We start from the raw sequence: 12,478 nt of genomic DNA, 5'->3' as shown, positions 1-12,478 counted from the left end.
TTCCTGCTTTACCTCAACAATGGAACCACTCAAAACCCTCATGCCGCCTCTTTACAAACAAAAGAAAGTCTTTAGAGAAGAAACATATTCATGACTTAATTAACTCAATGAAAGATAATAATCATGTGATTTATCACGGTGCCATATCAACTGTATGGAAATGCAGGGTGTACTATGATTTGCAAGTTCAAAACTGGAAAATTGGCTCTGTTGCTCAGAGTGAATGAAAAACTGATAGTTTGATTCAGGCAGCATCAGGCTATGTCAAAATACCCCCAGAATAGGCAGCTACATATTGTGGCCCAAAGTGCAGAGTATACGTATAATATACATAGTACATTGCATATGTACCACCAGCATCACACCTCTCACTTAACATAAAATTTGCCTGGCATGGCAATAAAGATTTGAGCAACATATCTCTAAGTCTTAAGCAAATGATACTTGTACTTGGGAATTATTTGTGAATAAATATTTAGTGCGAATGCTGCTTTATATTACCGGGTTGTTCTTTGTAATAATAATAACATCAATATTTATCGTTCTTCCGGTTGTGTGATATAGAGCTCGTCATTTACGTAAAATAAAAATATTGGTGGTACGTATGTATGTACAAGTAAACTCAAGAAATGTTTGGTAATGCTCTGAAAACAGATAAACATTGGATACATTTGACTTGACACGAGTGATATAGAATCAGTACAGTACAGCTATCAAGCTACACATTTTAAAAATATAACTGATTATATGTGCACATGTATGTATTCATTGGCAGAAAAAGCATCCTATTACATATTTGGTTATGAGAAGTTCTTTTATCAACTGCCACCGATTCGAATCAAGTTTAGAAAAAGTGTTTGTTTGAGTTGACTGTTTTCTTCATCTTACTCTAATTTCAAGATGGCAGTACACTGCTGATGAATATGTATTTAGTTGAAAATGGAGTAATACTTTGAGTCATTTTGCACTTTGTTGCAGGCTCGAAGAACGTGAGCAGCTCTGGCTCTGTTTGTGACCTCTCGCTGAGCACAAGGAAAGGGAAAGGGGGCAGTGGGGTGTGGGAGTCGGACTCTCCGAGGGTCACGCCTCCCGGCACGCCCCCTCCCCCCTATGGAGGGGCAGCACGAGGGGCTGGCGGCACGGAGCACGCCAGCGCCGAAACCGAAGACGTGGACAGTGGAGGGGGGGCGCACCGCACCGACACTGATCTCGTGAGTATTGTCAGTTAACACTCTGTATGCTGCCTCCGTAAAAGGCAAAATTTTTCCCTCTGGCTGCTTTCATTTTTTATTGTGAAATGCAAGTATTGATGCCAAAAGAGCTAGGGTAAATAATGAAACTGTAATTTTTGGTTATGCAATTTTTTATTTATGCTTTAACATCAAGTAATTTGCAAAGAGGGATGTACACATGATGTGGGTTCCATACGCTCTACAGATGCTTGCTGATTGCATCGCTGTTGTGTGTCTTTCCGGTGGATACCTTTAAAGATGGAAACATTCAAAACACCTGCATCCTCATGTATGACACATTCCGTGTTTGACACCGCTAAAATAGAAAACTATGTGCTCGTGGTACATGAAAAAAATTCGATAATAATATTTGTTGCAAATCAAGGGCAAGATATGTATGGCATAAATGGGACTTGTTGAATGAGAAGTTCTTTTTGTAACACTTAAATAAACAAATTTTCTGCTTTATTTTAAATGTGATTGGGTATTTTTTTAAGTTAATTTTGATTAGTGTACTTCAAGTTGTTTTGTCATTTGGATTTCCCCCTGAAATTTTGCATTGATTGTACTATAGTGAAAAATATTGATGTCTCTTTTCACAACCCCTGGGGAATTACTTTTGCTGTTGCAGTTTGAGCCAGCAACCTTAGTTTCTAACTCAGACGTTTACAAAGAAAATAAGTCTAGAATATTTTACTTCCTGGGAGTGTAACTCCGCAATTAATCCATAATGCAATTACATGAATTTTATATATTTCAGCGTTTAAACTTGTCGTTTAAACGTCTTGTAAGTTCATAATTTCAAAAGGGTGGTGCAATTGCTCCCCAGTGAGAAATGGGTGGTGGAATCCACGTGGAGAATTAACGTGGATACCACGTGTTTTTGGTCGTGGAATCAACGTGGAACCCACGTGGAAATTTGGTGGAAAAATTAAAACAGCAGTTGGTGCTGTCCTAAAACCATTAAAACCTCAACCACTCTATATCTAAACCTTCTATATAGGTGTCTACGATTTTTCATGTGCTCTCATGGCTGCCTTTCCACGAATTATATAAAAATAGAATGTGCGATACATTTTCACATAACTAGCATGGTTTCAGGATGATAAATGACACAATGTCACCAGAGAGTTAAGTTCCACAAATTAGAAATTCTGTTTAACATTTTATGATAATCACCACAAATCCACTTGAAATCAACGTGGATTCCACGTGGGTCCAACCACTCAATATCCACCACTCAACGTGGATTCCACCACCCATTTCTCACTGGGTCTGTATAATTATCAAGTATGTTTGTCTTTTTGCTTTTTTTTGCTCATGTGAATGTGTGTGTGCTGTCATGAAGTGTGATTAAAAAAAATTACTTTCAATAATTTCTTTTAAGGGCTTTGGCACAGGGCGTCATGAGGCGTTTCCGCACCGTCCGAATGGGGGGGCGGGGCAAGCGGCACACACGTCAATCGGTGGTCTCCCCATCCAGCAGCCAATCATTGCCATGGAGGATGACGAGATGTCCGACCAAGAAGTGGTGAGAGCAAACCTTTTCATTCGTATTTGGGAAATAAGTAGGGCTGTGCGAGCAGGGAGCATTTCTTTCTTTTTAGCCAAGCGATGTTTCGCAAGAATAGGAAAGAATCACAAGTGAGCCACAAGTGAAATCTGAGCATGAGATCCAAAATTTTGCCATTTACCGTATAAGCGTGTGTAAGAGGCGCACCCCTATTTTGAGCTTTGAAGCTATAAAGAAAAAACATTTTTTGGCATTTTTTTATCCTATCGTGCGGTGTGGCAGACGTATACCTGAAATTTTGACAGTTATGGAAATTTCCTCTTTTAATACTAATTGAAAGAGGAAATTTTGATAATTGCGGTGGTAATAGCGGCATAAGAGGGAGTAGAAATAGTTCCGATCCTCTCTTCGCACACGCCGTTGCTCTATGATGCTAGTCCTACTCACGAACAAATCTGTTAAAAGCTCTTGCAGGAGTATTGAAATAGAATTGCAGCCGTGGAAAATTTTAAGGCAAAACACAACAGGCACATAATATGAACCTTCCCAAGAGATTGGACCACGATCAGGGCAATTTCAGCGCCGTAGGATAATAACCACGTCGTAGATTTAACGGAACCACACTCGGCCCTCCATCAGACTATGCCTTTGCCATTTTTTTTCCTTTCCGAGACCCCACAGGAAAATAGGAAAAATATTAGGTTACAGGGGAACAATGGAAACGTGTTTCATCCCTACCCCATCTCACCAACTGGTCTTTTTTGGTCTACCAGGTTCAATTCCCCCGGTTTCTGGAGGCCGAATGCTAGATGAGTCACCTACTGAGCTCGAAGATATCTCAATATCTTTCAGCAATTGTATGGCACGCACGAGGTTCTAAAAAGAATGACACCTAACGCGATGTATATCTGAGCGCATTTAAGCAATTAAGTTTTTTAAGCTCTAATTGATTGACACAAAGATTTATAGTTAAAACAAGGCTACTAATATTCAACATAGTCCAAACAGCACAATTTCGGAAGAAACAAGCGTAGCATAAACACATTCAAACAAGACGAGATGGACTGGAAACTTCAGGTAACGCAAACTGCGTATATCACATATTGCTGCACCTTCGCCCTTTCTCTTTGAAGGCAACGACGTCACATGCAAGATCGGACGTGTTCTTCCCTTGCTCCTTCGCTCATAGCCTCGTAGCCTGAAATACGGAGGGGAGGGAGCGCACTCCTTCCCCTCGGCCTCTCCTCAGTGCTCTTCACTTATAAGCATTTCCAATTTCTTCTATCCACCATTTAGTCCAACAATGAACACTCTCGTTCGAATTTTTTAAACCGCAGGTTTTAACAACATTATCATTTTCAGTTGCAAAAATCCTCATATTAGCATCTGAAGATGATTTTTGAAAAATCAGGTCCTCAGCGTAATGGAAATTGCTCGGCAAGACAGATGTTGACTATTAACCAGGTACATCCTTCAAAACCACGCGTTTCCCTACGTTTGATAAGGGATTACTATTTGCAGTATACCGTATAAGCACGTGTAAGAGGCGCACCTTTTTTCCCAGAAATTGCAGCCGAAAATGGGGGTGCGCCTCTTACACAAACGTCTTATCTTCCCCCCCTCCCCTTCCCCGGTCGCAAGTCCAAGGGGAACTGAGTGGCCTTGGTTTTCAGCGTGAGTCAGTCATCTGAAACCCTGGGTCAAAAACAAGCGGCAGGCAGGGGAGTTTCTCCCTTAGTGACGTATTTTTAAAATGTTCCTGTTTGCTTTCCTTGTAAGCATCGCGCCGGCACGTCGGTACCCCAGAGGTGAACATGGAAAAGATTGCGCGGGGTTTTTTGCTCCGGAGGGCGTGCTAAATTTATTGTCATGAGTGGGCATCCCGCGGCATTTATACTGCATATAGTAATCGCTTATCAAACGTAGAGAAACGCGTAGTTTTGAAGGACATACCTGGTTATTAGTCAAGATCTGTCTTTCCAAGCAATTTCCATTACGCTGAGCACCTGATTTTTCAAAAATCATCTTCAGATGCTAATATGAGGATTTTTGCCACTGGAAAATTACATTGGTGTCAAAACCTGCGCTTTAAAAAATTCGAACGAGTGTGTTCATTGTTGGACTAAATTGTGGATATAGAAATCAGAAATGCTTATAAGTGAAGAGCGCGGAAGGAGAGGTCGAGGGGAAGGAGCGCGCTCCCTCCCCTCCGTATTTCAAGCTACGAGGCTATGAGCGAAGGAGCAAGGGACGAACACGTCCGATCTTGCATGTGACGTCGTTGCCTTCAGAGCAAGCAATGTGATATACGCAGTTTGCGTCGCCTGAAGTTTCCAGTCCGTCTCGTCATGTTTGAATGCGCTTATGCTGCGCTTGTTTCTTCTGAAATTGTGCTGTTCGGACTATGCTGAATATTAGTAGCCTGGTTTTAACTATAAATCTTGGTGTCATTCAATTAGAGCTTCAAAAAACTTAAATTCTGTCAGATATACATCGCGTTAGGTCTCATTCTTTTTAGAACCTTGTGCGTGCCATACAATTGCTGAAAGATATCGAGATATCTTCGAGCTCAGTAGGTGACTCACCTAGCATTTGGCCTCCAGAAACAGGGAGAATTGAACCTGGTAGTCCGAAAAAGGTCAGTTGGTGATATGGGGTAGGGATGAAACACGTTTCCATTGTTCCCCTATAACTTGATATTTTCCCATTTTCGTGTGGGGCCTCGGAAAGGGAAAAAAACGGCAGAGGCATTGGCTGATGGAGGGCGGAGTGTGATTCCGTAAATCAACGACGTGGTTATTATCCTACGGCGCTGAGATTGCCCCGATTGTTGTCCAATCTCTTGGGAAGGTTCATGCTTTGTGCCTGTTGTGTTTTGCCTTAAAATTTTCCACGGCTGCATTCTATTGCAATACTCCTGCGAGAACTTTTAAACAAAATTGTTCGTGAGTAGGACTAGCATCGTAGATCTACGGCGCATGCGAAGAGAGGGTCGGAACTCTTTTTACTCCCTCTTATGCCGCTATAACCGCCGCAGTTATCAAAAATTTCTCTTTCAATTAGCATTGAAGAGGAAATTTCGATAACTGTCGAAATTCCAGGCATACGTCTGCAACACCGCACGATAAGATTAAAAAATGCTGCAAATTTTTTTTTCTTTATAGCTTCGATGCTCAAAATAGGGGTGCGCCTCTTACACGTGTGGGCTTCTTACACACGCTTTTCGGTAAATGCCGCAGGATGCCCACTCGAGGCAATAAATGTAGCGCGCCCTCCGGAGGGAAAAACCCCGCACGATCTTTTCCATGTTCACCTCTGGGGTACCGACATGACGGGGGAGGGGGTGGAGGGGGGGTGATGCTTACCAGAAAATCAAACAGGAGCATTTTAAAAATACGTCACTAAGGGAGGAAATCCCCTCCCTGCCACTTGTTTTTGACCTACGGTTTCAGATGACTGACTCACGCTGAAAACCAAGGCCACTCAGTTCCCCTTGGACTTGCGACCAGAGAAGGGGAGGGGGAAGATAAGAAGTTTGTGTAAGAGGCGCACCCCCATTTTCGGCTGCAATTTCTGGGAAAAAAGGTGCACCTGTTACACGCGCTTATACGGTATTAGTGGTATCGTCTATGCAATTTAGAATTCAAAGTTATAATTAATAAAGGCTAAGAAATATATTCAAGTGTATCATCTAATACCTTGAGTGCAATATCATAAGAATTAATAAATATAGATTTTATTAAGTAAACCTATAATTTCCATGTATTTTGGGAAATGAAAGAATATAAAGGATTGGAATTTTAGTATGACACTACTTAATATATTGCTAGTGAATAAACATGGCATCTTGATGCAGTTAAAACAGATTTTCCTGCAAACTTATTTAGGATACATTTTCTCACTGAAAGCACTTTCCTATCTTATATCCTCATGGATTCATGCACACTCAGGACAGAGCAGCTCAGGCCTAAAAATCAGGAATTCTGGCCCTACATGACAAAAACCCATCATGTATTGTACAAATAAAATCAACAGGGATAACTTAACCCTTTGAGTGCCACGCAACGATATATCGTCGTTTGCAGAATGCGCCAGAAGTGCCAACGACGATATATCGTCGTCTATTATGAAGCCCGCTAAAACAATGTTTTTTTCATACAATCAATATTTTTTACTGTACATAATACTAGAATGGTTTCTTTTTTATCGCGTTGCATTATAAATTGAATTTTTAATTGCAATGATTAACATATTTTTAAATTTATATGACCATATGACGGATGGAAATTTCCGAGCACCATTTTAGGTACATACGAAACAGCTTCTTGATGTTGTACTTCATAAGCCACATTGTTTGGTCACCTAAAATCAATTGAATATCATCTTATACTCCCTACTTTGTAGTTCTACCAGTTGTATTATTTTTTGCGAGCACCTATATCTTTTTAACTTATTTGAAAAATATTCTCCCCTGCGAAGCGCGTCGCATTCTTTTTCAGAGCGCGAACGATGTAGGTATGATCGTTACAGGAAGACACGAGGTTTATATCCCTGCTCAGTTACTTCCAAACAGGTCATTTGTAGCTCAATGTGCCATTTCAATCGTGTTTTTGATATTTAGCACCGAAAGAGAGAAGAGAAGATATGTACTATGTAATTGATACCGAGCTATCTCTCGCAGCATGTATATCGGTCAGCTGGAGCGCTGAGTCGACAATGTGACTCCAATTTCCAACCTCGTTTTCGTGGCATCTAAGACAGTAGTGATTGAAATATGATGATGGTGAGCATAAAAGAATACATTGTGTGCCGTCTTTTGCTATCTTCTACACAATGAAATTTCCCCACCTATATAAAGCTCACAGTTCTGTTTGCGTAGCCAGTATTCTTCTGCGACGAGCGGGTTTGTAATCGCATTTTGCCTCCTCGAAATTGAAGTAGCCCATTGATTCAGTAAATGGCGTCAACGTCAAGAAATGAATTTACGCTTGGTGTTGATGATGACCGACTAGTTGAATATATAAATTCGCTAAGTGATGGTGACGACAACTCTGTGCTAAGTGAGGACAGCGCCCATTCTCGTCGAAACAAGAGTGAAGAGGTACTGACATCAGACTCAGATGAAAGTGTGATATTATTTGCTAAGAAGAGACCGACAAGAATTGATTATAGTGATGATAGTGACAGTTCTGATGAACTTGAAAGTGGAAGTGGAAGCAGTGATCGTTCTCCTGAATTTGTTGTAGTTCAGGACAATTGTGATTTACTCCAGGCTCCAGATTTTGAATTCTTAGAAACTCCTGGGCCCAAACGTCTTCCGCCTCAAAATTCTCCTCCAGTCGCGTACTTCGACCTCTTCTTTCTAGAGCATTCTGGAACTTGGTTGTGAAGGAGACTAACAGGTACGCTGAACAGTTTTTGGCTTCACATGATGGACTGTCACCAAATTCGAGAATGCAGAAATGGCGTCCAGTTACAGTGGAGGAAATGAGGGCTTTTATCGCGGTGTTCATGGAAATGGGCATCACGAGAAGAACATCCATTTTTTCCTACTGGTCTACTAACTCTCGCTTTATCCCTTGGTTTGGAAAGATGTTTTCCAGAAATAGGTTTCAACTGATTCTGAAATTTTTCCATTTGACAGACAAAAGGAAACTATTTCCACCTGGTCATAAACTCTACGATCCCTGTGCTAAATTTCTTCCCATTGTTGATTATGCTAACTATGTTTTTCGCCACCATTTTACCCCTCATCAGTACCTAAGTATAGATGAGTCATTAGTAGGCACTAAAAATCACTCCCAGCTATTGCAGTATTTGCCTAACAAGCACCATCATAAATGGGGAATAAAATTCTGGATGCTATGCGATTCTGTGGTGAATTATTGTCTGGCATTTTATTGTTATAAAGGGGCAAAAACCAAAGAAGACAGCGAAAAAATAAAAAAAACACGGCTTAGGGCATGTATTAGTAAACAATTTACTGATTGCTGGAAACTATTTTATGAAAGGGTATCATGTTGTAGTGGACAATTTTTTCACAAGTATAGATTTAGCTCGTGAGTTGTTCAAAAAAAGAACATTTTTAACTGGTACGTTGAGATGTAATAGGAAAGGAAACCCTCAACCCCTAAAAGAAAAATTCAGCGTGGGTGAAAAAAGTATGTTAGATGTGAAGAGCTTCTCCTCATTGGATACCGAGAAAAAAAATCACAGAAAAATCCAGTGTAATTACTTTCAACTAACTCGATAGCCAAAAGCAATCACGTTGTTCGAAAGGGTCAAACATTGCCAAAGGAAAGGCCACAAATCATTGAATTGTACAATCGGTATATGGGTGGGATTGATACTTCGAATATAATGCTTTATTATTATTTAGATGAGAAAAGATCACTGAAATACTGGAAGAAAGTAGTTTTCAATGTAGTTTCTAGAATGGTACTGAATGCCTATATCATCGATAAATCAAGCAATACTGGCAAAAAAAATTCAAGATTGCAATTTATGTCTGAAATAATAGACAACATTGAGGGTGAATGGTTTCTCACAAAGAATAATCCAAATCTGTCAACTCCCAGCACAATGTCGACGGGAATATGCGGGATAAGGAAATTGCCAGGGAGGAGGGAAAAAGTTAGTGTTGTATGCAGTAGGAAAGATGGCAGCCCCGTCCACAGATCTAGAACAGTTTGTGTTAAATGTGGAAAAGGTCTACATGGACTGTGTGTTTCTTATCATATTTGTGAATAACGTTACATTCATTTATTTCATTTGGAAGTAACTTTGAAATGTTGCAATTTTTTATATGAATATGAACTAATATATGTTTAATAACTTTATAGTAAATGTGAATAATTTTTTGCAATAATTACCGCAAAGTTTTGCCATTATTATCCAGATATATATCTGCCATACAGTTTTCCCATGTTTAAGACTCATGGGTAAGAAAATATTCGTCTTATAATTTTCTTGATATCTCCTGAATTTTATGCAACTGTCATTGCAAAAATAAAATGTAAAGAAACTGAAAATTTGTGCAATTTTCTTTGCAATTATGTGACAATTTTCTAGAAAAACAAAGAAATTTTATGTCTATTCTTGTTTTGTTGATGTAGAAAGGATTTTACCTCTCGATTTTTGGGTCAAAAGTGAAAAATTAAATAATTCAATCTCATAAAATCAAGATTAAGCTACAGCAATTAAGTTTTACCAAGAAAAAACGGGAAATAATTTTTAGTTTTTATTTTTAAGAAAGAATTTACTCCTAAATACAAAAAAAATTATGCAAAAACAGCTATAAATAAGAAAATTATTAAGTTTTGAAAAAAGGCCTACAAAATTAGCAAAATACCCATGGCACTTCTGGGAGTACCCACCAAAAAGCCGGTGGCACTCAAAGGGTTAAGTATGCACTATCAGGGAAAAATTATCCCAGTAAAGTCTTTGTCTGTGTGTGAGAATATTAGTTTTATTTCTGATGGCATGGTTTTTCCCTCAAGCCTCTTTCACTTCATGGAATATACAAGTGTATTATATTGTCTTCCTTTTGTAATCATGCAGTTCTGAATGGGAGCATTAGAAGCTTACCTCCCCATTCGTAATTGAGTCACAAGAATGTCATAGCTGTAGATAATTCTTGCTTGTTAACTTTGAAACATTCTATTAAACTCTCTTTCCAAATATTTCCTGCATTTTTCCTCTTCCCTTTGGTTTGTTTCCAGACGTAGCACATTCTATTGTCCTCATGCGAGGTTCAACTATTCTTTCTCAATTTACCCCTACAACTGGAAATCCTAAAAGGTTGAATAGAATGTGTCAAAGCTGTTGAATAAGCTTTGTGCTATGTACCTCTCATTCTGGAGGCCAATGCAAATTACGATCAGCACTGGCAAGCTGCTGCTATTACATCACCGACTTGTAGGCTAAATATAGGAAGATGGTAAGGGGTGTTTGAATTTCCTTCGTTATTAACTGGACCTAAGAATATAGCATACCATCGGAAGGGAAAAGGATTTTCTTGTAGACCAACAGTGATGGCAGAAGCTTTATTGGAATACCTCTTTCACGTGTAGTATATCTTGTAATGTATAACTCATACCTCATGTTGTCGATTTACCATTGGTGTGAATAAGTAAATTTAACCCATCAACGCCCACGGGTGCACCCATTGCAGTGCTGAGCCAATACTCCTGCAGTGCATTTAATATGTGAATTTTAGTGTACGTTTCGGTGCACATACTCAGTAGAAAGTTTCCTCTCTTATTCAGTCAGTTGGAATTGTGTTCATTGTGTTGAGCTCATATGTATCATATTTTTAAAATGTGAAATATGTGTGAATTTAAAAAAAACTTTGGGCGCTGATGGGTTAACAATACCTTACACCTGATAGCACCCAGAATTGAGAGTTGACCTGATATGTGCTTGAATTGCCTATTCATTGCAGGTGGAGGACTGTGGGCCCTTCAAGAGTCTTTCTAAACTGTGGGAGCACACGGCCCACTTAGCTGTCTTCATGAACTATGTTGCGTCCAACAGTGACCCGTCCAGCTTGGTAAGAATGCATTTTTTTTTTACAGTGCATGGATTATGATTGTTGGCATACAGGTGGTACCCCCTATAACACGTGAGACAGGTTCCTTAACTCTTTTGGCTGCAAGCAGGTTTTTCCCAAGTGCAAGAGTTGCCCTCTTTTCAGTAGACTTACGCCCTTAAATAGTGTTGCATTAAGCGAGTATTAAAAAGCCATAGGAAAACATTTTATCGAGTGATGGCACTGACGAATGTAATTAAAATTGGACTGTGAAAAGCTCTAGTAGAAAGTGAAATGACATACTTATTACTAGAGATGTGCGAATAGTATCTGCGAATACCTCGAATACTAGAAAGTATTCGATATTCGAGATCTCGAATAGTTATGCCAAAGGTACCGTCTTGAATACCTCGAATTCTTTGAATTTTGCGTCATACACTGTCGCTCGCGCGTCGTTGGTAGTTGACTCGAAAAAATGGAGAGAACTCTATTCTTTTAGTGCATGCAGTGCCGTTTTAGGCAAGTTGACGAACTACATCAAATTTGTGGGTTAGAGCGGTGAAAAGATTTCGACGTGGGGAACCGAAATTGATAGGGCGAAAAAATCCGAAAATCCCAGGTGTCCCCCATCAGGAGAACCTCAGTGCCGTGGGTTAGCAACATTGGCGTATTTCCCACGATCCGCTATCCCCCTCCATTCAGCAGTCGCCTCAGCCACTCTGACAATTTCCTCTTCGAAATCAAACAAAAGGTCCCAGTTCGCACAGGGATCGTATTACGAAGACCTTAGCTTCGAAAAAATATGAAGTTAACGGAAAATAATAGAATCGCGTTTCACCCTTCCCTCTTTCTCCCACACTGACCATTTTCCTGCATCCATCGCTTGATAAAAATAAGACGAGGTGTTTACTATGTGTCATTTATGGCTAATAACGACAGGCACTTAGTTTGAATCTTCCCCTGGAGATGAAACTACCATAGGGAGAAACTCAGTGCCCTGGGATAGTAACATTGGCGCATTTCCCACGATCCGGTATCCCCCTCCATTCAGCACTCGCATCACTCTGATTTCCTCTTCTTCGAAAGCAAACAAAAGGTTCCAGCTCGTGCAGGGATATTATTAGGAAGACCTTAGCTTCGAAAAAAATATCAAGTTACGCGAGAAATATAAAAACGTGTCTCGCGCCCACCCCCTTTTCTCAC

The 12,478-nt window shown here is 39.9% G+C and overlaps 1 protein-coding gene across 10 annotated transcripts in view; it reads left to right on the top strand.

Moving 5' to 3' along the window:
• LOC124167378 (rho guanine nucleotide exchange factor 11) overlaps positions 1 to 12,478 on the top strand; it is a 558,219-nt gene that overhangs the window by 124,609 nt on the left and 421,132 nt on the right. For 9 of the 10 annotated variants that reach the window (XR_006866674.1, XM_046545401.1, XM_046545404.1 and 6 more), the window contains 3 exons: positions 979 to 1,211; positions 2,620 to 2,763; positions 11,189 to 11,296. Coding sequence is in view for 9 of the 10 variants with exons in the window: in XM_046545401.1 (XP_046401357.1) it covers positions 979 to 1,211; positions 2,620 to 2,763; positions 11,189 to 11,296 (485 nt within the window). In the remaining variant the exon portion in view is untranslated. The remainder of the gene's footprint in view (positions 1 to 978; positions 1,212 to 2,619; positions 2,764 to 11,188; positions 11,297 to 12,478) is intronic. The other variant, XM_046545399.1, reaches the window with a different exon arrangement.

The sequence above is a fragment of the Ischnura elegans genome, chromosome 10, assembly GCF_921293095.1.
Source record: "Ischnura elegans chromosome 10, ioIscEleg1.1, whole genome shotgun sequence".
In the NCBI taxonomy this organism is placed as follows: Eukaryota; Metazoa; Arthropoda; class Insecta; order Odonata; family Coenagrionidae; genus Ischnura; species Ischnura elegans.
This window is presented reverse-complemented; position numbering and strand designations above follow the sequence as displayed.